This window comes from Eutrema salsugineum, unplaced genomic scaffold, assembly GCF_000478725.1.
Source record: "Eutrema salsugineum unplaced genomic scaffold, Eutsalg1_0 scaffold_6, whole genome shotgun sequence".
Lineage (NCBI taxonomy): Eukaryota > Viridiplantae > Streptophyta > Magnoliopsida > Brassicales > Brassicaceae > Eutrema > Eutrema salsugineum.
In genome coordinates this window covers 4,168,960-4,192,016 of record NW_006256547.1, presented here as the reverse complement: position 1 = coordinate 4,192,016, position 23,057 = coordinate 4,168,960, and the positions used below count along the sequence as shown (strand labels likewise).

General features: G+C 37.3%; 4 protein-coding genes across 6 annotated transcripts; all 4 read left to right on the top strand.

Annotated features, from left to right (window-relative positions):
* The first annotated feature begins 282 nt into the window (after positions 1-282).
* Positions 283-2,464, top strand: LOC18011882. Its single transcript, XM_006394894.2, has 9 exons — positions 283-605; positions 878-965; positions 1,060-1,173; positions 1,282-1,364; positions 1,450-1,564; positions 1,660-1,751; positions 1,845-1,910; positions 1,995-2,088; positions 2,173-2,464. The coding sequence occupies exons 1-9, from the start codon at positions 349-351 to the stop codon at positions 2,275-2,277; spliced, it is 1,014 nt and encodes a 337-aa protein (XP_006394956.1). The 5' UTR covers positions 283-348; the 3' UTR covers positions 2,278-2,464.
* Positions 2,465-7,601: 5,137 nt separating this feature from the next.
* On the top strand, positions 7,602-13,646 carry LOC18011997 (protein ALWAYS EARLY 1). 2 transcript variants are annotated; one of them, XM_024151618.1, is made up of 18 exons: positions 7,602-7,764; positions 8,338-8,448; positions 8,715-8,810; positions 8,909-8,974; positions 9,117-9,194; positions 9,279-9,453; positions 9,685-9,926; positions 10,016-10,304; positions 10,431-10,502; positions 10,687-10,940; positions 11,105-11,416; positions 11,489-11,664; positions 11,759-12,035; positions 12,150-12,338; positions 12,439-12,552; positions 12,748-12,825; positions 12,934-13,188; positions 13,290-13,646. In XM_024151618.1, exons 2-18 carry the CDS (start codon positions 8,350-8,352, stop codon positions 13,452-13,454), a joined length of 2,937 nt encoding a protein of 978 aa, XP_024007386.1. In that variant the 5' UTR covers positions 7,602-7,764; positions 8,338-8,349; the 3' UTR covers positions 13,455-13,646. The 2 variants fall into 2 exon arrangements, with proteins under 2 accessions (XP_024007386.1, XP_006394955.1); XM_006394893.2 differs by having other exon boundaries at positions 7,603-7,764; positions 8,712-8,810.
* A 296-nt stretch (positions 13,647-13,942) lies between these two features.
* LOC18011864 (cyclin-H1-1) lies at positions 13,943-17,540 on the top strand. Its single transcript, XM_006394892.2, has 13 exons — positions 13,943-14,181; positions 14,572-14,622; positions 14,695-14,773; positions 14,945-15,057; positions 15,162-15,235; positions 15,418-15,538; positions 15,647-15,715; positions 15,953-15,994; positions 16,093-16,170; positions 16,703-16,761; positions 16,865-16,949; positions 17,038-17,129; positions 17,245-17,540. Exons 1-13 carry the CDS (start codon positions 14,122-14,124, stop codon positions 17,324-17,326), a joined length of 1,005 nt encoding a protein of 334 aa, XP_006394954.1. The 5' UTR covers positions 13,943-14,121; the 3' UTR covers positions 17,327-17,540.
* Positions 17,541-17,875: 335 nt separating this feature from the next.
* Positions 17,876-22,801, top strand: LOC18011828 (acyl-CoA-binding domain-containing protein 5). Of its 2 annotated transcripts, none has more exons than XM_024151879.1 (18): positions 17,876-18,073; positions 18,629-18,699; positions 18,861-18,924; positions 19,009-19,080; positions 19,289-19,480; positions 19,568-19,645; positions 19,797-19,907; positions 20,080-20,146; positions 20,225-20,286; positions 20,543-20,682; positions 20,858-20,984; positions 21,056-21,170; positions 21,346-21,434; positions 21,596-21,679; positions 21,753-21,878; positions 22,060-22,206; positions 22,290-22,349; positions 22,485-22,801. In XM_024151879.1, exons 1-18 carry the CDS (start codon positions 17,918-17,920, stop codon positions 22,659-22,661), a joined length of 1,938 nt encoding a protein of 645 aa, XP_024007647.1. In that variant the 5' UTR covers positions 17,876-17,917; the 3' UTR covers positions 22,662-22,801. The 2 variants fall into 2 exon arrangements, with proteins under 2 accessions (XP_024007647.1, XP_006394953.1); XM_006394891.2 differs by having other exon boundaries at positions 21,753-21,920.
* Positions 22,802-23,057: the final 256 nt, after the last annotated feature.

Genomic DNA, 23,057 nt, shown 5'->3' with positions numbered 1-23,057 from the left:
AATTTAGATGAATAACAGCCGTTCGATGGAAGTAGCTTTACAACGTCTATATATACAGTATTATCACCTTTCATATTTGACCAAGAGGAGCGTCAGATAACGGATCCGGATACTAATTTGCGGGTTACCGAAACGGATCCTAAACCTCTCGTTCAGCTTGGAGGGTTCCAACCAAAAAAAAAGGATAAATGTTTTCTTCAATTTAGGAATAATTCCTAAACTTCCAGTTATTTTACACAAAGATCCCAATTATGCTAATCTACAATAAACGCCCCTGTGCTCTAACTGTTTGAACAAATCTACTTCAATTTCATTGAATTTCGATATCAGGATTGCAAGAACCTGGCCATGGCTTATTCTGCTGTACCAAGCTGTTTCCATGGCTATCTCCACAGTTGTTCATTTTCCTCCACCCAATCTTTCCCGCGTTCTCTCGCGTGCGGCTTTTCTGCTTCTCCCACTTCGAGACTAAGAACGTGTGTCAAATTCGAGAAGTTTCAGGGTGAGTCTCCTCTTGAACAGACCACATCCGCTTCTACTTCCTCTGCTTCACAGGAACTCCCAGTAGAAGCTCAAGACCAACCAGAAGAAGAAGAAGAAGACAGGTTCAGTAATCTCTACAGTTGTTTTCTTTGTTCGATTACACTTTTTGTTATGAGAATTGGGTCGCCTTCTGCTTTTGTGATCATTGTGAAGGAAAACCGTTGAATTCGATTCAAAGTTGATCAATTTCCTCAATTTTCTCGGTGTGTCTATTGGAATAATAAGGGAACATAAGGCTGAAAAATGATGTTTTTTTTTTTTGCAAGTGTAGATCTTTTAACTCTTTAGCTTCTGAGAGAATATTATTCACAGATATTGTTACGATTTATTTCAGCTGTTTGCCTAATGATTTGGTGGGAGCTGTGAGGCAGTCAGGTGAAGCAAGTGCCTCGTTTGTGAATTCGGGAGGAACAAGAGCTATCGTACGTTCTAGCTAACACAATCCGTAATTTGGTACCAGCTTCATTCAATCAGTAGCTCAGTTTTCTCCGAGATTCTGACATTTAAATCTCTCAGGTGGAGCTCTTAATTCCTCAGCTGCAGTTCTTAGACGATGAAGGTGCGCAAGCTGAACTTTGGGAGCTTTCGCGGGTTTTCTTGGAGACACTCATTAAAGAAACAGGTTGTGAGGTGAGTTTAACAGTTTTGTGAAACTTGTTTACATGACTCAGTTAACCGAGTCAGACTGCCTAATGGATGTTCAATAACTCCTGGTGCTTTTTGAAATGTTGTTGTCAGAGAGTTAAAGCCGTATTTCCAGATGCTGGAGCTGCTGCTTTGCTAAAATATAAGTGGAAGGATGCAGCTTTTGGGTTTGCTAGGTATATTGAGAGCTTACTATCGTTTTTAAAGTTTAACAGAGTCTGTGAAAGGGAATCTCCAGTCATGTTCCTTACTATGATGCAGCTTAAGTGACCGGAAGCCAGTGGAGAAAGAAGATGAGATCATTGTCATGATTGTTCCTGATTACCAAATGCTGGAATACGTGGAGAAAATCGCAAAAGGGCTTGCTGATGACCCGGTAAACTATAAATCTTTCAAGTTTTTAGTTTTGACTTTAACAAGAACCGTTTTGTTCTAACATCAAGAAGACATTTCTTTGCGCTCTTTTAAAAGCCAAGGCCTCTCGTTATGTGGAACCCTCGTCTTATAAGCGAGGAAGTTGGTGTTGGATTTAACGTGAGAAAACTAAGGCGTTACTTCCTAAGGTAAAAGGCAAGATCCATAATGAGACTTGAGAAGGTTACTGACTTAACATCATTGCATCAATAACTGATTATTTTTTTGAGTCTTCTTTGTAGTTCTTTTACTACGGTTTACTCCATGAGACCTCTCGCTGCTGGTGCTGTTTTCAGGTGTTATCCTGGGTAAGACTGAAGAATTGATTTTTTCTTATCTGATTAAGTCTATGTAGAAACTATATAACGATGTTATCCTGATTTAACGTCTAGTAAATGGAAAGTCTTCTACGACAATAAAGACAGACCTGGCCGGTATCTACTCGCCAAAGAACTCATTGGTCGACCTGATGCGGAGGATCTTGAGGTTAGTTCGATTCCTATTGAGTTGTCAAATAGCTGATTACGCAGCAATTTCATATGTATAAAAAGGTTTTCTTTATTTTGGCAGATAATATATGGGAACGTAGAAGAGAAATCAGATGAAGAGCCATCTTTATTGAGTCAAGCTGCTGGAATATTCTCATCCATTAACAGGTTCATGAAAGCAATGTGAAGATGATTTTCTCCGCAGTGTAGTTATTTATTGCTTACATTTCTGCTAGTATATATTATGTAAGCAAAGAGTATACTGTCTGTACATCTTTTTATGCTATTACATCAATGATGAATATAATTACATACATACTCGTAAAGAGTTGTGTTTCTTCTTTGGCCCAGTGATTCATTAAAACCACCAACTAGTAGATGCCAAACATATATACAAAAGGGGTGCTTGGCATTAGCTTTTAGGACTTATTTTGTTTTAAAGTTTTGAAAGTAATGCATGGCCGTTCTTAGTTGGTGGAGCGATTTGTTTTCTCCAAAGCCTCCTTTTTTACTCTTAAACTTAATTTTCTTAAGTCAAAGTTTTAAAGTTTAATTTTAAAATAAAAGTCTAAACTCTAAAATACCAGCTATTACCAAGCAGGCCCAAAGATCACTACTAGACCAGCCCGTCCCAATATTTCGACCATACAAGCGTATTGCTCTGTCTTAGGATCAACTCCAAGGACATTAATTTGTTGCTTGGCGCTCAAGAGTTGTATGCCCGATTCGACCATACGCACACATTAAAAAAAAAAAAAAAAAAAAAAAACACGAACACAGAGAGACCCGATTGGTTGAACGAGCAGAAGCGGAAGAACCCTCAGGAAGAAGATGGCGATGCGGAGTCTAGGATCCTCCCCTATTGCTAAAGTAATTCGAAACAATTTATTCAAATTTTTTTTGCGTAAATTGCAGAGCATGAAACGTATCTTGGTAGAAGAGGTATAGTGGAAGCCTTTTATGTCTGTCATAATAGTTTTTAATGGAGTGGCGTTCGGTTTAATTAAGTCTAGTATGTGTCGGTTTGAATCTTTTTGATTTTTTTTTTTTTTTTTTTTGATTTCTGATTCTCGTTCGTTTTCTTTCACAACAAGAAGAAAGCTCACTGATGGAGTGAAAACTCACTGTTGCAGCATACGACGCTAGGACAGTGTTACGCGCGCGCATTGATCAAGAAAAAAAGCGAGTGTGAGAAACAAAAAGAGCGTTATCTGCGCAAACTGGAAAATGTGAATGCTGAGGTAAATGATTTTGTGTATGTAATGTGGATGCTATTTAAACTCCGTATTGCTGGATTTTTTTTTTTTTTTTGTAAAGCATCTAAATTTATGTGATCATGTTTCCCGAGTATGGTTTGCTTGATGTTATGCTTGAGAGTTTGTTTTGCAAGAGCCATAGAAAATATGTAGAATTGATGTGTTGGTTTTCAAGCGCCATGACCTTTTTCCTTGTCTGTGTCGTGTTTCAGCTGATGAAGCTGGCCAGAGAAGCCTTGGAGAAGTGAAGATGAACCGATCGAGAGAACCTCTGCTTTTTCCGTGTATTCTCTCATGTATGTTTATGACATTAAGCTTTGCTTGAGTAAGACTTGTTTTGTTATCTTTGGAGTGTCTCCCAGACCAAACCTTGATCCTCCTTTAATAATGTCTATGAGCATGGTTCATGCTTAATATTAATAAAAACTAGGGAATCTGCACATGCCTTATGCCTTCCATGACCCTAAAGTTTCGGATTCTTTCCTTTATATCCAACTTTTTCCATCTACACATGCATACATGCTCCTTACAAAGCCCACCAGGTTAACGATCGATCCACTGAGTCAACCAGGCTCTCTTTGTGAACCTCAAGATAGTAACTTTAATAGCTGGAATCTTGTGTTCCCTCAAATCATCTGTTACATTTCCAACGAAGATAATATGAAAACATGAAAAAGCACGTTCAAAACTCACAAAATTGACAAAATATGATATCAGAAATTAACCTCAATGTTGCAGACTAAGTTCAGATAAGCAGTTACTACTTTAGTTTTAGAGATTGGAAAACTGATTCCAAAATAATGGAACATATTGAAGGACTACTTTCAATATATAAGACAAAGAGATTGAGCGGGTTTCAACAAATGAAACCTTGCCCGTCACGAATTCCACGAGCCTAGATAGAGAAAGTGGAGCTTTGTTGACTTTGCTCATGAAAAGCCTCTTCAATATCACTTCATTAAACTTGCTCTATGTTCTCCTTACCATAAACTTTGAAACCAATTTTCAAATCAAATCAAATTCAACCTCCAGCGATCAGATCAACATTTGAAGCAAAATTCAACCTCAAAATACTAAAAACGGGTAGTCCACAATTTAAGCTTACTCAAATGTGACAAAGAACAACTCAATCCAGAATCAAAATGAAAATCAAAAACCAGCAAAAATGATCAAATCTACTCCAATATCAGCAAAATGAATGTCTCAGAATGTAGACTTAAAAATATGAAGCATACTTTGGTTTCAACATATGTTCCTCTTCTTCTTCCGAGGAGAAGAAGCTGCTCCAAACACTCTAGACCTCCACAGTTTCTTCCAAGGAAAAGAAACGGCTAACTGTAGCAAGGCTCCATACATACAAATCTTCATGCCGATCAAAGTTTGGCCCTTCTCAACCAAAAAAATCAGCAGACATCTATCTTTAAGCCAGTTTCAGAAACATAATGCATTTTGACAACCCAAATGTGATTTTGGAAGAGCTTGAAAAGCTCAATCGCCTTACCTTACCAAAGTCAGATCCAGCAGTGGTGCCTCTCAACCGTAAGGAATTTACGTTGGCTCTCTTAAGTGGATAGCACCTAGTAAACCCATTGTTTGGATGGGTAGAAAGATGTTCTATATTCAGAACCGCTTTGTGGGAAGAAATGACACTTTGCAGGCAGTGAAGGTGTTTGCTGCTTATCTTACTAGTCTGTGCACTTTAGTGGCTGCAGTGGCAATGTATGGTCACAGGAACTTGATAACAACTCATAATGACAGGATTGTGTACCCAACTTTATAGTTAGTTGGTAATTAACTAATTATGAAAACCATATTCAAAAAAACGTGTAGAAACAACACAAACCAAAATGTTTCGTATGTTTTTTCAACTTAAAAAAAAAAAAATGCGAGGGAGCTAAATTCTTGATACGAATATTCAGGCCTATATTTTGCATTTTACAAAATAAGCACTGAAAATTTGAATTTAAAAAAACTTTGAGCCCAGCGCAATAGTTCAGAGGTTGTTGTAGCAGTTTCTTTCTTTTATCGCTGGAGCCCATTAATTTCACCACGTGGAAGAACGTGAGGCCTTCTATTTCACATGAAGTCTGGGACTCTGATCTTTTTCTCCTCGTCCTTAATGTTTTGAGTTTTCTTTGTTGGAAAGAAGAATTGATAAAACTTCAATGTTCACATTTGTTCATGACAGGAAAAAAAAACATATTCAAGTTGGCGCAAGGGGAGTATATAGCACCAGAGAAAATCGAAAATGTATATACTAAATGTAGATTTGTGTTCCCAGTGTTTCATATACGGTCAGCAAAAACAAAGACTCTGCTCTCTACCAACAATACTTATGCTTCTTCACTTGTGCTGTTACTCAACCGAGTTAGAGTGTCTATTGTAGGTGATAGCTTCAATACCTCTCTAGTAGCTATAGTTTCAGTCGACCCGGATGTTATGAAAGATTGGGCTGCATCAGAAGGCATCAAGGTAATTATTTTTCTATCTCAGTCAATGATATGATACAGAGACTTTTTTATCCAACTGGTTTTACTGCTAAAGAAATTTCTCAATTTGTTGCCATCTCTTCTTGATGGTTTCAGTATGATCATCTAGGACAGCTCTGTAAAGACCCAAGACTGCGAAAGGCAGTTCTTGCGGAGATGGACAACGCTGGAAGAGAAGCTCAGGTAAAACAAAAAAAAAAGCAGCAAAACCTGCCTTTGCTTATATCTCACCTGTCCAAAAGAAATTATTAACTCAACAATAAACAAATTTGTTCTAATACAGTTGAGAGGATTTGAGTTTGCAAAGGCTGTGACTTTAGTGCCAGAACCATTCACCTTAGAGAATGGACTTCTAACACAAACATTCAAGGTAAACCAACATTGTCAAGTACTTGGAACTGCTATTGTAATTTTTTTTTCTTACTTACCTCTGATTCTCTAATTCATGTGTTTTAACTTACAAACAGATAAAGAGACCTCAAGCAAAAGCTTACTTTGCAGAGGCAATATCCAATATGTATGCGGAGATCGCAGCCTGGGACCCTATGCCCTCTAAACTGTGATGATATATATATATATATATATATATACATTACTCAAAAGTGTTTGTTGTATTGCTAGGGTGATTATTGACCTTTGAAAGATGTGATTGTAGGTAGGTTTATAAGACATGAATCAGAATTATGCTTTAGTTTTCGTTTATAATAAAAAAATGGAAAAAAACAGAGTATGGTTCCGATGAGTGTGGCCATATGTTCTAAGAACATTTGCGATGGTGGTATTTAGGAGAGTTTCTCACTAATAACATAATGAAAATATTAGTAAAAGTAAAAAAGAAGGTGAGAACTGATTCTCGTTTTAGAAACTATAGAACTTTTATGAGAGACTCATTTGACACTTGTCCTTTTATGATTTGTCCGTTTAAAATATTTTTCAATTAAATTTGTGTTCATATTAAAAATTGTGTTTACATTCTTGAGAAACTCATATTAAAATACTACTGTTAAAGATGGTCTAAGAAATCGGTAAATGTCCGTACAGTTTTGGAATAAGCAAGAAAATTGTTGGCACAACCAAACCGGATTTAAACCAAATCTGAATCATGAAAAGAAAATATTAAATCAAAACTTTCATTTTGTATATTTTTCATCAAGGAAAAATGTTTTTTTTTCATTAGTTTTACAAAAATGCTTATTTGATTCACAGATAATTTTACTGAAACATTTCACCATCGTATCTTTTACTGCTTTGAACTATTTTGCTATATTCTGTTAAAATAAATATTTAACCATTTGTCTCCTAACGTATTTACCAAAAAGAATTAAAAAAGTTTACTGGTCCTACATATGCCAAACGAAAATGGAACTAAAATAAAGATCGATTTATTTTGTATTAATTTGTTTTTTTCATCATCAAAACGTATATTTTTTTTTTTTTAAAGTCAGATATTTTTCCATGCGCAAAGAAATTTTCCATTTTCCGTTTTCACCGTCAGTAGAAATTTGGGTATTTTCAAATATAATCCCATGTTGCCGTTACTACAAACCCTAAATGAAACTCAAAAATATCTAACGGTGTAGATATCGAGAATCCACGTGTGCGTTTCGGATCACAAGCTTTTGATATTCATAGTGAAATAAAAAGAAATTAAAAAAACATGACAAAAGAACGGAATGCCTATTGGCTCTAAACTCTAAAGTCTCAAGTCGTCTTTTTATTCAAGTTTCGCGGCAACGCCTCCCTCCTCTCTCTCTCTCCTATATTTCATCTAAATAAAATCCTTTTTCTCTCTTCTCTCTCTCTTTCTCTCTCTCTTTAAAACCTCTTTCGAATTTCTCACCGATCTCTCTAAGAAGGTTTTCGAGCTTTCTCTCATCTGAGTTCTTCTCTATGTGATTCAACGCCGATTCTCTTTGAGCCGCCTAATCGGTGAGTGGATCTGTTCTGATTTAGGGTTTAAAAGGTTTTTTACTAATTGGGATCTTTTTGAACTTCACTTTATCGGATTTTTTGGGGAAGCCGTGTGAGAAATTGGTTTCGGATTTTGTGGAGAAGTCTGCTTTATCATTGATGTTTTCTGGTTCGGCGATGTGATTTTTGTTTTCGAAGAGTGTTTTTCTTATCTTTTACTTTCAAAATACAAATTCTCGGAAAACTTGGATTCGAACTTGTGATTTATGTTTCTTCGTGTGAGATTTTCGGTCTTATCGAAATGATTATTGGTATCTGAATCTGGGTATTCTTTTCTGTCGGTACTTTTGAATTCCCGAAGCTGATTCCGATTCGGATTTTGTTTTCTTTATTGATACTGCAAATTGTTAGAGATTTGTAAGCAAATTTGGTGTCTTTGCTAACGCATAATCGACTTACTGATCTTCCTTTGATGAAATTGAATTCTGGATTTTGTGATGAGATCAAAGTTATTATCGAATCTTGGCCAGATCAGTTTCACGGTTTCTCAAATTTCTAACTGTTTAAACTTTCGTTGGAATCACTAAGCAGAGAAATCAGCATATGGCGCCCAGTAGGAAGTCGAAGAGTGTGAACAAGCGCTTCACCAATGAAGCTTCTCCAGAAATAGATTATAGGAACTCGAGCAAAACCAAGCAACGAGTGAGTTTTTTCGTCATTGACCTATCTTATCTGGGATAATCACTTGGATGCTCTTTGTTATCTTATTAAGAGTCACTTTAAATCAAAGCTAAACTTGTTGCACGAGATGGAAATCATATTTGTTATAGGGAATCTGAGAGATTTTTGGTTTTCCTTTGATTGGACCCTCTTCTAGTGCTTTTTTTCTCGCTATCTTCGTTTCTTGAAATCTGAATTAGATATATTTCTTATTATTTGTTGACTGCGGTTTTTTCTCATCCTAGAAGAAGAAATTAGCTGACAAGCTGGGACCTCAGTGGACGAGAGGAGAGCTGGAGCGTTTCTATGACGCCTATCGGAAGCATGGGGGAAAATGGAAAAAGGTAAACAGCGTTGCACAATATGGTTTTATGTGACTACTTTCTCAACTTTTGTATGACTTCAAAGTCCTAAGACTAGTTCTTCCCTGGAAACTGCTTAGGTAGCTGCTGCAGTGAGGAATAACCGGTCTGTTGAGATGGTGGAAGCCCTTTTTTATATGAATCGGGTATGAGTATACACTTTTCAGTTCCTTTTAGTATCGAGATGGAAAGTTTTTCCCTAGGCTTCATTCTAACCTTGAAACGACATTATGTTAAACATGAATTGATAACCTTTTTCATCCATTTGATTTTGCCTTTTCTTTTCAGGCATATTTATCCCTTCCAGAGGGAACTGCGTCTGTAGCTGGCCTCATTGCAATGATGACTGATCATTACAGCGTCATAGTGAGTCATTTAGATCTGGCTGCTTTGTTGGGTCAGATTGTCTGTTTAGTAAAATTGTATACATGCTTACGGTAATTTTTGTAGGAGGGGAGTGAAAGTGAAGGAGAAGGCCATGTTGCTTCGGGAGTACCGAGGAAATATCTGAAGCGCAAACGTGCTAAAGTCTCGCCTAGTAATTTTCGAGAAGAAGCTAGTACACCACATTCAATTGCATCAGCAGAAGGATGCCTCCCATTTTTAAAGCTGACACAAGCTTATGGTACAATCATTATTTTCCCCAAATTATTTATCCAAAATTTGTGGTTTAAAAGATTACTATGCGGTTCAAATTTTTGAGAAAATGAACAACAAGCTGCCTTTTATCTTAATTTTGTAGTTCACAGCATTTATAGAGGATAGTCATCTGTCTTGTGGAATTCTGTGCAGCGTAACAAATACATGTAAATGAGTATGTTCAAGAATGTGTAATCTGTTACTTTACTTTATGTAGGAATTGAGAGGCGTGCCACTGCGAAACGTACACCTCGGTTTCCTGTACCAATTGCAGACAAGAGGGATGATAGAGAAGATTCTACTCCGCGAAATAAAAGAGCCAAGAAACAACTTGATGATGGTGATGATGATGATGATGATGAGACGCTAGCTTTAACATTGGCAAATGCATCGAGAAGGGGAGGAGGGTCTCCATATAGAAGAACAAAACTCCATGACAGCACACCAAGTGGAAAAATGGTATCTTTATAGCTCCAGGAATTTAAGTTATCATCATTTCTTTTCATTGTTGTCATGATTCTTGGTTCTACTTTTTTTTTCTTTTGCAGTCACAATCAAAGGAAGCTCAAGCCAAGCTCCGTGCTAGCTCCATGTTTGACAATGGGGTGACAATAAGCCGAGATAGGAGGCATATAAAGGGATCTCGTGATAGAGATGGTGCCTTGTTGATGGATATGGGAGGGCTTGGTACCGTGGAGATTCCTCAGAAGGAGAAAAATGTGAGATTTGAAGAAGCAGAAAGAGATGCTTCTGATGACAGCGGAGAAGCATGCAATGCCAATGAGAGACGTAAACCTAAACCGCAGAAAAGAGTGGTAGAGACTGAAGGCTCAAGAGGTAAATATTTACTAGATAGCCCCAAAAAAACAAAATAAGAAACTCTTTTATGGAGGTTTTACTTATTGTGTAGATGAATTTAATTTATCAGAATTTGAAACTTATTACTTGTCTTTTCCTGTGTAGATGAACTAGAAGCTCTGTATGCATTGGCTGAATTGTCAGCTTCACTTACTCCGGCTGGTTTGATGAAATTAGGTGAGCATCGAATGGTTTTTTATTTATTCTTGTGTTGGGTAATTTGGGTTTTCCCATTGACGATGTATATTGTCTTGGTTTAGAAGTAAAGACCCATTAATAAATATCTGCAGCTTTCACCTTTTACCTTTCACATCAGGGTACATCTTTTTTACTTATCTCTAATGTTTTGTGTTGGATCCAGAATCATCTGCACAGTTGCAAAAAGAAAGAGTAGCTAACAACGTGGATGAGAAATCTAACACTCCGGAAACCGTATCTACAAGCCATACCAGAGAAAAAGCAAAACAAGCAGGACCAGAAGATAGGCTTCTACATGCGGTTTCCGCTACTGATAATAGAAAACTTACGTCTGCGCAGGAACTCGTCGATGGTAATGACGTCTCCATAGGGGAACTTGGCACCTCAAGAAGAAAACGTAAACCTCTACATAATAAGGTATTTGCAAATCTATAAATATGCGAAACCCGATTTTATCCTATTTGTTTATTGCAGGATCCTTGGCAAAGTCTTCCATCAAAAAGCTTAGGAAGCTTATGCTTGTATGCGTGAGTAATTTTTTTTTTGTGCTTCGTCTGATGATTTTTCTTTATTGTTTGCAGGAATTGGCTGATGTTTATCTGAAGACTCTGGTCAAAGAGAGACGTGCTGGTCAAGGACCAGCAAAACAGCTGAAAACCGCAAAGAACTCGGAAGAATTTTCTTCAACTAGCGATAAGAAAATAACTGGACCGGATGCAGTAGTGTCAGCTACACAAGTCTCAGGTTCGGGTCCAGCGAGTTTGCCGCAGAAACCACCAAACAGGCGTAAGATGAGTTTGAAGAAAAGTTTGCAAGAAAGAGCTAAAACTTACGAAACCACTCCTGAAAAGCCACATAGTTACGAAACATTTTCAGAACATGAATTATTAAAGGTGGAGTCTCTAACTTCATTTCTCTTATGGGCATCCAAAATCTGGTAATTTATTTCCTTATTCCATTTACAGAAGGTATCGACTTGTCTGTCATATCCATTGGTACGCCGAAGGTGCATATTTGAATGGTTCTACAGTGCTATTGACTATCCCTGGTTTGCAAAAATGGAGTTCACTGATTATCTAAATCATGTGGGACTTGGTCACGTTCCAAGACTTACTCGTCTTGAGTGGAGCGTCATCAAAAGGTTTGTTAGAGTTCATGACTTTTTTGTCTCTGGAAATGGGGTTCAGAAATGTATATTAAAATTCGAAAATGTTACTCATTCTGTATATTTTCAGTTCTCTTGGTAGACCTCGGAGATTCTCTGAGAGATTCATACAGGAAGAGCGGGATAAACTCAAACAATATCGTGAATCTGTGAGAAAGCATTATACAGAGCTCCGTGCAGGTGCTAGGGAAGGGCTTCCTACAGATTTGGCCCAGCCTTTATCAGTCGGGAATAGAGTCATTGCCATCCATCCTAAAACACGGGAAATTCGTGATGGCAAGATTCTTACTGTGGATCATGACAAATGCAACGTTCTATTTGATGAAACGGGCTTTGAATTAGTTATGGTAAATCTCAAATACCAATTCTGCTGACACAATTCACTTCTTGCGACTTGTAGATAATAATGTTTTACAGTTTAATCGTAGCTCAGATGGTTAACCAAATCCTTATTTTGACAGGACATTGATTGCATGCCTTTAAATCCATTGGAATACATGCCAGAGGGTCTGAGGAGGCAAATTGATAACTGCTTGTCAATAAGCAAAGAATCACAGCTTAATAGAAACCCAAATTCTGATGCATCTGTTCTGTTCCCACCTTCTGTGCTTGAAAATATCGACTTTTCCATGACTCCTCCCGTGAAACAGGTAAACAATGACGCTTGACTGGTCTGTCAAGCTCTGATCTTCTATTTTCTTCCCGTACATTTTTGGTAAACTCTATGCATAATTGAATAAGTCTCTACAGGATGATAGGGACAGGCCAGTCTCTACTGATCAATCATATAACACAAGTAATAGCAAAGCAAGAAGAGCTGAAATTCAACGAGCTCTGATGCTGAAGCATAGTTCAGATGCAGAGGTAATGATTATATGCATGCCATATTTGTGGGTAAATAGGCTCAAGTTAATGAACCTTGGATGCCCTTGGTATTTCTGACTTCAGATTGATCATTCTTAGTGTATAAACTTATTTTGTTTTTGTTTTCCGCCGAATAGAGTAAATCAATACTTGAGAAAAAAATTTTAATTCTCCTGTCATTTTTCTGATATTCAGGAAATGGAGCCAGAAATGCTTGGAATAGTCAGTGGTTCAAGGTCAATAGCACAAGCAATGGTGGATGCAGCTATGAAGGTAGTTATATAATACATGTTTGTTGTTGGGCATTCAACTATATGTAGAGAATTCAAAGTCATAAAACTCTCATCTTTTGTTTAAACGTATTTCACTGTGCGGCTGTAGGCTGCATCTTCGGTGAAGGGTGAAGAAGACGCAGGGAACATGGTGAAACAAGCTGTAGGCTCCATTGGCGAACACCAGCCATTAGATAACTTTGTAGAGACTACCAATGGCAGCTTGGATCATCATCACCAAAGCCGGTCTCCCTCAATCACAGCAGAGCCGATGACTAAAGGATTGATCGGATCAGGAAAAAACGAAACGCAAATGGCTTCAGAGCTTATCAGCTCTTGTGTTTCAACTTGGCTCATGATCCAGGTAAATGGGATTGGAAAGTTTCTAGGACTAACAAAAGTCTATTATGTAAAACAAAGAATAAAAAACTTTTCTGACTTTACTGAAATGGAAATACATAGCAGATGTGCACAGAGAAGCAGTACCCACCAGCTGACGTGGCTCAGGTGATGGAGACAGCAGTGAGTAGCTTGCAGCCACGGTGTCCCCAGAACATGCCGATCTACAGAGAAATTCAGACTTGTATGGGATGGATCAAGAATCAAATCATGGCTCTTGTAAGAACATGATAACAATTTTTGAGTCCTTTATTAATTAACCTGAGATCTTCAATCTGGAAAGAAAAAAAAAAAGAAGAAGATATCAGATTAACTGTTTCGATTGTAGAGGTTAGTATAGTTTTTAGCTAGTTAACAACTGAACAGCTTCTTGGTAGTTACCATTGATTCTGTAACTTTGAAGCTGCATTCTTTTTTCTTTCAGTTTTGTCCTCTTCTCAATTTCAAATTCTTCGAAAAATTGTTCTTGACGTTTGTTCTTCCCCTTGGGCCAGATCGGGCTTAACTTTAAAGCAATATTAACATCTCTCTCTCATCTTACCCTCTAAAATTACTGATTAGCCGATGTCAAAATGGTTTATTTACTGATTATCCGTAAATACGTAAGCCCTAAATCATAATCAAACTATGAAAGCCCAACACTCTTTTTTTTCCCACTATCCCGAAAGCCCAACACTGTCAAAAATTCATTAAAACAAAAAAACTAAAGCCGTAAAATTGAAATTGAATTTGAGAGGGTGGTTCCATCTGATTCAGACTGGTAATCGCCATAGACAATAGGTTGTGTGAATTTGATCGGCGATTAGCCGTCACACTGTTCGACAAAGAGAGATATACTTTTTACTTGGGAAGTCAAATTTTTGATTTCGATTAATTGCAACTGTTAAGCCACTCAGTAATGGCGGATTTCCAGACATCAACTCAACGGGCCAAGTGGATTTTCACTCCCCAGAAACTGGTATCCTGCTTCCCTTTCCATATTCTTTTGGATTCCCGAGAATATTATCTGAAATTGCGATATCATTTTGTCTATATCGAAAATCTTTGGGGTTTTCGATTCCATCATAAAGACTGTTTTCATCTGTGTTTTTTTTTTTTTTCCTCTCTTGTTTCTGTTTGGGTTAATGAGCATTTAGTTATTCTTAACCAAACGGAAGTGAAATTGTTCATTGTTCAATTGCTTGTCTATTTCGTTTTATGTGTTTACCAATGAAATACAGTTTTTTGGGCTTTGTCTTAGTGCTAGCTTTTCCAGCTTTTTGCTTCTTAATTAAGTGTGGTATTGTTTTTCTTCTTCTTCTTGTGTAGATATTGGTATTGCAACTAAGCTCTAGTGTTTTAATTGTAGGCAGAGAGATATAAAGCTGCTAACCAGAGGGCAGTGCAAATGCTGGAGAAGGTGCGTATTAAGTGTGTGATATGAAACTTTAGTCTGTATGCATGATGGATATTAACTTATTCTTTTTCATAGTGTGGTACAACGCAAGTTGAAGTAGATGCCAGTGGATCACTAACATATCCGACAGATAAAGTTGACGCAGGAGATCAAGGTAATATTTTTTTTAATCAACTATGGTTTGTCCAATATCTTCATACATATCATTATAGTTTTGTTGGTCAAAGTTTAAATTACGTCATTCGTCCAATATCTTCATTACGTATAATCTTAGTTTTGCTGGTCGAAGCTCAAATAATGTTACGCTTTGCTACTTTACTCTCAGCTGATAAGAAGCTTAAGCCTTTGAGTGTTGATGAAGAACGGTCCATGAGAGCATTTTATGAGGCTAAGGTCCAAGAAGTGTGCAGTGCCTTCGAATTTCCTCACAAGATTCAGGTGCATTGCTCCTCTTCAGATGGAAGTTTGTGATGATTTCAAAAGAATATTGCCTAATCTTGTTAGCTCTCTGAATTGATGTTTTTTTATAATCTTTTTTGCAGGCAACAGCCCTCCAATACTTTAAAAGATTTTATCTGCAGTGGTCTGTTATGCAACATCATCCAAAAGAAATAATGTACATTTCTTCTGAATCCTCAAAAATGCGCACAAGTTACCAATTTGCTTTCTATAAGAACTATGTTTTGAAAGTGTTTATCAAATTGAGCCAAGTATTTTTATTTTTTTTTCTTTCTCACAGGCTTATTTGTCTTGGTAGGATGTTGTAATTTGGACTAATTGATACCTTTCATTGAACAGGTTAACCTGCGTGTATGCAGCTTGTAAAATAGAGGAGAATCATGTATCTGCTGAGGAAATAGGGAAAGGGATTAAACAAGATCACCACATTATTCTCAAGTATGAGATGGCTGTTCTTCAGGCATGATATGAGTCAATCAATCATTAGCAGCTTGCCTATGTTTATTTATCCCGGATGTTACTTTCTCTCTCTGTTCTTCTGTTCATATTATATTAACTTTATGTGCAGAGTTTGGAATTTGATCTGATTGTTTATGCACCGTATCGTGCTATCGAAGGCTTTGTCAGTAATATGGAGGTAAATCTTGACTGTCTAAAATTTTTTCGTAGGTTTTCTTATGACAGCTTGGTTTTGAGTTAATAGGCAATTATTTTGTTGCAAGCAAATTTCTGAATGTTATCTTCAAGGAAAGAAATTGGTGAACCATAATAGGAAATTTTAAGCTTTTTAATGCTTTTTATTCGATGTGTAGTTTTTCATCCTTGTTTAACTTCACGCTGTCTCCAAAAGTGACATCATCTTTTCATCCTCTAGGATTTTCTTCAAGCTCAAGATGATGAAATCCAAAAGCTGGAGGTAGATCTCTCTCTTCATAACTGCAAGTCTTTTTACATAACGGGCCTTGTTGAAGTGTCATTTTCTCATACTGGCATAACATTTCAATTATTTTGCAGAATTTGCTCAAAGCGGCGACAGCAGAAGCCGATAAAGTTATGCTCACAGATGCTCCACTCCTCTTTCCTCCTGGCCAGGTGATAGTTTCTTTTTGTCTCTCTAGCCTTTGTTTTTATCAGATTAAATGTACATAATAACTTAAACCCATGGTTTGGGATATTTTAGTGAAGCTCATATATGCTGCTCAATAAATAAAAATTTAGGACGAAAGATGGTGCTTTGTTTTCTCTTTTACAGAGATATGGGTGAAAACTGCATTGATGAATCTTTATAGTATAGTAGTTTAGCTTATCGAAATAAACTCACCATGTTCATGATACGTTGGGTCAGATGATTAGGCTTCTACCTTATTGTATCTATAATGGATTAAGGGTCATGTCTCTATTTACTTTTACCGTAAAGTGTCTAGGGTAAGGGAAGTGAGTGAGTGAGTTAGGTAACGAGTATTTGGTGATCGTGGGAGGAGCTCCATTGTTATCAAATTCCTCAAGTTACTTTGTAATCCGATCATTATCTTCTACACGTAACAGTTCCTTCTTGCAGGATATTTTTTCTTTTACTGGTATATCTAACACAAGAAGTATCACAAATTTCTGTCTTGTGTCTCAGTTGGCGTTGGCTGCTTTGCGTATTGCAAATAGGATTCTTGGAGTGGTTGACTATGATAGGTTATCTCCCTTTAAACACCATATAGTCATCGTACAATTATGTTCCTATTATTTAATCTCTTGGCCTCTATTTTCGTTATATGCAAGCTTTTTACTGGTGCAGGTACCTAGAGAACATTGTTTCTCAACCGAACTCGGAGCACACGACTTCAGAGCTCACAAAGTTACTTGATGACATCGAATCTTTGGTACACTACCTTTATAATATTTTCTCATAATCATGAAACTTTCAAATCTAAAAGTTAGTTTTACTATATGCTCTCACCCTTTTTGCAGGTAAAGAACTACAAGTCCCCAAGTGAAAAGGACATGAAGCATATCAACCGGAAGCTAAAATCTTGTCTAGGACATAGTTCTTCACATGACGAGTATAATTAAAACCTTTCTGCTCTTGATCCTTGTAACCTCTTCATATCTATATTTCATAGTAATTTTTGTGTGCTTATTCTATCGACTCTCTCTTTCTCTATTCATTTTCCCCAGGAGTAAGAAACGGGAGAAGAGATCGAAGCACAAGTCACATAGGAGCTCCAATGATACACCCAACGGTGCATCTATAGGTTGAGTTTCTCGTTTGGCCATTAGCAAATTATTTCATGGCACGTTAGCACAAATCCTCTTTTCTAAGTTTTTCCCCCTGTTGTAGTCCTTACTATTAAGTTTGAATAATCTTAAAATTGGGAAATTTATGTTACAGAGAAAGAAAAAAAAGTTGTATTATGCAAGAGATTATACAATTCACATGATTCAGCTCACTCTAAAAATAGTAGAAGATGCTTTTCCGGATAATAAATTTTTCGCAATGTCACTACTACATTTTAGACAATTCATCAAACCTTATTTCTTTGGCGTTCTTAGTACTTAGTAGTAAGATTAATGTAATTTGGATTGTGAATGAGAAACAAATGAAAGTTAACTTTTTCGACAAAAAAAAAGAAAGATTCTTTGTTGTGGTTGTGGAGTTCGTCAAGGAAAAAAAAAAACATTCCGAAAATTTAACGGAAAATCGAATTTCAAAATCGTCTATTGGATTTTTGAATGTTGGAGAAAGCAAATAGCAATATGTCGTTCTTGATCGCCGCTATATAAAACGCTGCCATCGAGTATTCGTATCCGTAACTAAACTAATTGATCCCAAAACTTGAAACGAACAAAAATGGCTAACATGGCGAGCTCTGGCCTTGCTTACCCTGAGAGGTTCTACGCCGCCGCATCGTACGTCGGCTTCGACGGATCTGTATCGTCGGTGAAACAACTCAGCTCCAAATTCTCCAACGATTCGGCTTTGCTTCTCTTTGCGCTGCACCAGCAGGTCCCTAAATTTCTATCTCTCATCTTCTCCAATGCTAAACTCGCCTTTTCGGATTCCGGTATTGAATTCCACGAGATCTTCTGGTCATTTAACAACATGTTGATTTCTACTTTCTCATCAGTTTTGTTATTAAATGGCGCAATTTGCGTCTTTGCCTTAGCTTTTTGTTTAGGATTTTATGATTGGATTTGCATGTATTCGATGGGTTTCATTGTAGACGTGGTCGAAATGGTTGTTTTTTCTCGTTTACGATAGAAATGAATGTTTCGGGTAGATAGATTAGCTTCCAGACGATGCTGACCTGGGAATGGAACAGTCTTATACTTCAAAGATGATCCCACAATATTTTCATTGCTACGAGATTTCAGGTTCATGCTCTTCCATTGGTTCTAAGTCAAGATTCGAAATTGTGGTAGACTATTATGAATCTATGATACATGATGCTGAAACTTTTTTTTTTATCTTTTCCTTGATAGAGAATTTTCTTCTTTACCAATTGATTGGCGAGTCAACTTATTTCATCATCCTTGTGATACTGATCTTTTATTTTAACAGGCTACTCTAGGACCTTGCAGTATACCAAAACCTAGTGCGTGGAATCCAATAGAGCAAAGCAAGTGGAAAAGGTTAGAATCACTTCTGTGTCGGCCAATATCTATCTGCCATTCTACACTAGGAGAGGCTTTAGATTCTGTCAAAGTAGCTTCATAGTGCAAGGATCAAGATGTCTCATAAATTAGGGCAAGGTCCTTGTGAACTTTCCTAAGAGAAGTCCATGTTTAACTAGTTGGCAGGGACTTGGAACCATGCCCGCCATTGAGGCAATGCGTCTCTTTGTGAAAATTCTAGAGGTAACCAACATGGATATTTATGCTCATTTTCTCTTAGTTTGTGGTTAATAGACTAATTTCTTCCTATTGCTCACTTTTAAAAAGGAAGAAGATCCTGGTTGGTATCCAAGGACATCTAACTCTGTTCCAGAGCCTGCTGTAGATATCCAAATCAGTGTGAGTTTTAGATCCCAAATTAAGCAATTTCATCGCTACATAGGATCAATTTTTATTTTTATGTATGCATTTGGTAGCAAATACCAATGCCTCGTCTGATGTGTTTGATCCTTGTGTATAACACCATTCCATGCTTAGGTTCAGACTTTTCTTTCCTGTTGCTAAAGAGAAGTATGTTACTTCTTAGTAAGTTCATTCTCTGTCGCAGAGCACAAAGGCCGAGCCTGGTGTTGAGAATGTCGCTTCATTTGGCGAGACAAATACGACTTCTACCAAGGATGGGCACTTGACGGAAACCCAAGATAAAGATGTAGTTTTGGAAGGCCCAAATACTGTTTCTGTGTATAACCAGTGGGCTGCACCACTGACATCAGGGCAGCCACCAAAAGCTCGGTATGAGGTAATATTTTATCTAACTCTTGTGGAACATGATCTCTTCCTGTATTTCACTCTTTTCTAATTCCTTTTTTTTTTATATTCGTTTCAGCATGGAGCAGCGGTTATTCAAGATAAGATGTATATGTATGGTGGCAATCACAACGGGCGTTATCTAGGTGATCTTCATGTAAGCAACTTTTAGCTTTTTTGTATAGCGTTAACTGATATGATTGAAATATTTGGTTCAGTTTTGCCTCGAAAATCTTCTCCAAGTTTTGTGTGACACTCCTGCTAACAATTTGGAAACATATCTTCTGTGAATGGTGTTTCAATTACAGGTTCTAGATTTAAAAAACTGGACTTGGTCAAGAGTTGAAACCAAAGTTGTGACTGAATCACATGAAACATCATCTCCAGCAATACTAACTCACTGCGCTGGTCATTCTTTGGTTAGTATTTTAACTTGCATTTTGTTTTGTTTTTTCTCCATTGATTTTCTAGCCTTGAGATGTTTAAGGCAGGTTCAGGGAAAAGTACATCTCTTTATGAAATCCACATGCTACTAGTTTATAGCAGAAAATAATCTAATATTCTGATTGGCCTTCTTTGTTTGTTCTGTAGATACCATGGGACAACAAGCTTCTGTCTGTCGGTGGTCATACAAAGGATCCCTCAGAATCCATGCCAGGTAGGAGTTAAAACACTTTTGAAAATGGTTAAATGCAGTTTCGTATATCAGTTTTTTCTTCTGTTTTTCTCATCACAGTGAAGGTCTTCGATCTGCATACCTGCACATGGTCAATCTTAAAGACATACGGAAAGCCACCGGTGAATAATCTTTTCTCCCAAATTGTCTAATCTGTATATGGGAAATATTCCAATCTAGTAAACAAGTAAAAACTTTTGAACATCAGGAAGAAAAAAAAATGAAAAGTTGCTCTCCGTCGTCCTTTGTTTTAATTTCAGGTGTCAAGTTGCATTCTGAATCCAATAATTTATTGATATCTTTTTTGATATTGGAAACTGAGTATGTAGTTTGGCTGCTTAAAATGAGACTATTTTTATAACTCTCTCTTGCTTGCAGGTTTCGCGTGGAGGTCAGTCAACGACCCTTGTGGGGAAAAGGTTGGTGATCTTTGGCGGCCAGGATGCAAAGAAATCGCTTCTGAACGATCTGCATGTACTTGATCTGGATACCATGACCTGGAATGAGATAGATGCCGTGTAAGATCATACGACATTTCTGCATTTTATTTTCTCTTTTGAGAAAGCCAGGTCCTTTAAAGATATAACTAAAAGAATGAAGGAATTTATAAAGCTGCCAACTATATCTACTTTTATATCTAAGTTGTCAATGAAAAATCAGCAGTTCAGGGTTTAAACTGCTGTCAACTTGCAGGGGTTCTCCTCCATCTCCGAGGTCTGACCATGCTGCTGCAGTGCACGCTGAGCGTTACCTTCTTATCTTTGGCGGAGGATCACATACAACTTGTTTTGATGATCTGCACGTCCTTGGTCTACAAACTGTATGTTAGGCTGCTTTTGTTTCAGCAATTCTCTTTGTCGGCTTCTTGACATATCTGTTTCCATAATCTAGATGGAGTGGTCAAGACATATACAACAAGGTGAAACACCAACTCCACGTGCTGGACACGCTGGTGTGACGATTGGGGAGAACTGGTTTATTGTTGGTGGTGGTGATAACAAAAGCGGTAGGTTTCTGCGCTTTTTCTCTTTATCTTCCCTGCTTTTCGACCCCTGCATGTGTTGCTCTTTTTGTAACATAACTGGAGCCGTTCGTGGGAAAAAACTTAGATAGTTGCTTCGCTTCTTTTTTTCTTTTGTACAGTGTGATTAATTGTGATATTTCCTGGTACTTTACCGCAGGGGCATCTGAGACAGTTGTATTAAATATGTCAACTCTTGCGTGGTCAGTACTCACTTCAGTCCAAGGACGTGTACCTCTAGCTAGTGAGGTAGTTCAAGAAACATACCCATTTTGAATTTTCTATATAAGTCTCCTACTCATTATTCCTGAAACATGAAACTTGAATTTTCCAAGACCTTGAAGAAATTAGTCTTGTGATTTCTTTTTCACTCTTTCCGAATTGAGCTGCAAATATTACTTTGATGACAGGGATTGAGTTTAGTTGTGAGCTCATACAATGGCGAAGACGTAATCGTCGCTTTTGGTGGATACAATGGACATTACAACAACGAGGTACCCATAAATACATTTTGTCCTCTGATATGGTTGTGAACTCGGTTATTGATTCTGGTTTTTTGCCAATCAGTTGAGTGTTCTTAAACCAAGCCACAAATCAAGCTTGAAATCAAAGATTATGGGTACTTCTCCTGTGCCAAATAGCGTTTCTGCTGTTTTTAATGCCACGGCCAGAGATATTGAGTCTGAGATCGAGGTGAGCAAAGAACGCAAAGTCCGGGAATTTGTCATGGATAATGTAAGTCCCGTCAGATTTTTCCCCTCCTTAAACTGTGTCTATTATAACAAAGTAGACTAGATAATCACATAAATTATGAAGAGGTTTGACAATTCATCTCCAATATTTTTCCTTTGTTCCTCGAATACTAAATCCACAGATTGAAGGAAAAAGCGAACGCATTATCACAACCCTCAAATCGGAGAAGGAAGAACTGGAGGCATCACTCAGCAAGGAGAAGATACAAACTCTCCAACTAAAGGAAGAGTTAGCAGAGACAGAAACGCGAAATACAGAGTTGTACAAGGTAAAAATACTATCACCTTGATGGATCTCTCTCTTGCCTTTTATCTCGATTTTCTCAGCATTATTTGTATTTTTGATGTGTAGGAACTTCAATCTGTGAGAAGCCAACTTGCAGTGGAACAATCAAGGTGTTTCAAACTAGAGGTATATAGATCACTTTTCTTTCCTTTTGAAAGCTTTTGTAAGTTCCGGGTTGATTTCTGAATCTCTCTAATCCCCAAAAAAAAGCCTCTCCGGGGTTGGCCAAATCCTAACAAAAGTCGGTCTAAGTGCTCGCAGGTTGAAGTTTCAGAGCTAAGACAAAAGCTTCAGACAATGGAAACGCTTCAAAAGGAACTCGAACTCCTCCACCGTCAAAGAGCGGTTGCGTCTGAACAATCCGGCATGAATGCCAAACGACAGAGCTCTGGTGGCGTCTGGGGCTGGCTTGCTGGAACTCCTCCGCCAAAAACATGATTCCTCAATGAAATTTTTGTTTCCTGTACTTCCTTCTCTTTTTCATTTCCAATCTCTTCCTCTATATCAAAATATTAACCTTTTATAAAAAAAAAGAAAGGATAGAGAAATATAATACAGAATTTCTTTTTGTCCCCTTCTCAGGCATGGTTTTTACTGAAAATAAGGTGTAAATGGGGTTTTTTCTCTACAAACGTATGCTGATTTGTGTTTGGTACTAATGTTACTGTTAGAGTAGAGATATAAATTCATTATAGGATTTTTGGATTGATAAGTGTGTTTACCATTTACCACTACATGTGATTTACATACTTCATCAACTAATAATATCTTTTTAACTTTAAAACTTGATGACAACCAAACATTTGATACGTGTAGTAACAGCTAGCTATTATG

Coding starts and splice junctions, on each gene's coding strand:
- LOC18011864 (XM_006394892.2), top strand. CDS start 14,122: ATGGCGGATTTCCAGACATCAACTCAACGGGCCAAGTGGATTTTCACT. Junction 15,236..15,417: donor CATCATCCAAAAGAAATAAT/GTACATTTCTTC, acceptor TTCATTGAACAG/GTTAACCTGCGTGTATGCAG. Junction 15,539..15,646: donor ATGAGATGGCTGTTCTTCAG/GCATGATATGAG, acceptor CTTTATGTGCAG/AGTTTGGAATTTGATCTGAT.
- LOC18011997 (XM_006394893.2), top strand. CDS start 8,350: ATGGCGCCCAGTAGGAAGTCGAAGAGTGTGAACAAGCGCTTCACCAAT. Junction 12,553..12,747: donor AGCATAGTTCAGATGCAGAG/GTAATGATTATA, acceptor TCTGATATTCAG/GAAATGGAGCCAGAAATGCT. Junction 12,826..12,933: donor TGGTGGATGCAGCTATGAAG/GTAGTTATATAA, acceptor GTGCGGCTGTAG/GCTGCATCTTCGGTGAAGGG.
- LOC18011828 (XM_006394891.2), top strand. CDS start 17,918: ATGGCTAACATGGCGAGCTCTGGCCTTGCTTACCCTGAGAGGTTCTAC. Junction 18,074..18,628: donor TCTTTGCGCTGCACCAGCAG/GTCCCTAAATTT, acceptor TTATTTTAACAG/GCTACTCTAGGACCTTGCAG. Junction 19,081..19,288: donor CTGTAGATATCCAAATCAGT/GTGAGTTTTAGA, acceptor TCTCTGTCGCAG/AGCACAAAGGCCGAGCCTGG.
- LOC18011882 (XM_006394894.2), top strand. CDS start 349: ATGGCTTATTCTGCTGTACCAAGCTGTTTCCATGGCTATCTCCACAGT. Junction 966..1,059: donor CGGGAGGAACAAGAGCTATC/GTACGTTCTAGC, acceptor TAAATCTCTCAG/GTGGAGCTCTTAATTCCTCA. Junction 1,911..1,994: donor GTTTTCAGGTGTTATCCTGG/GTAAGACTGAAG, acceptor TTTAACGTCTAG/TAAATGGAAAGTCTTCTACG.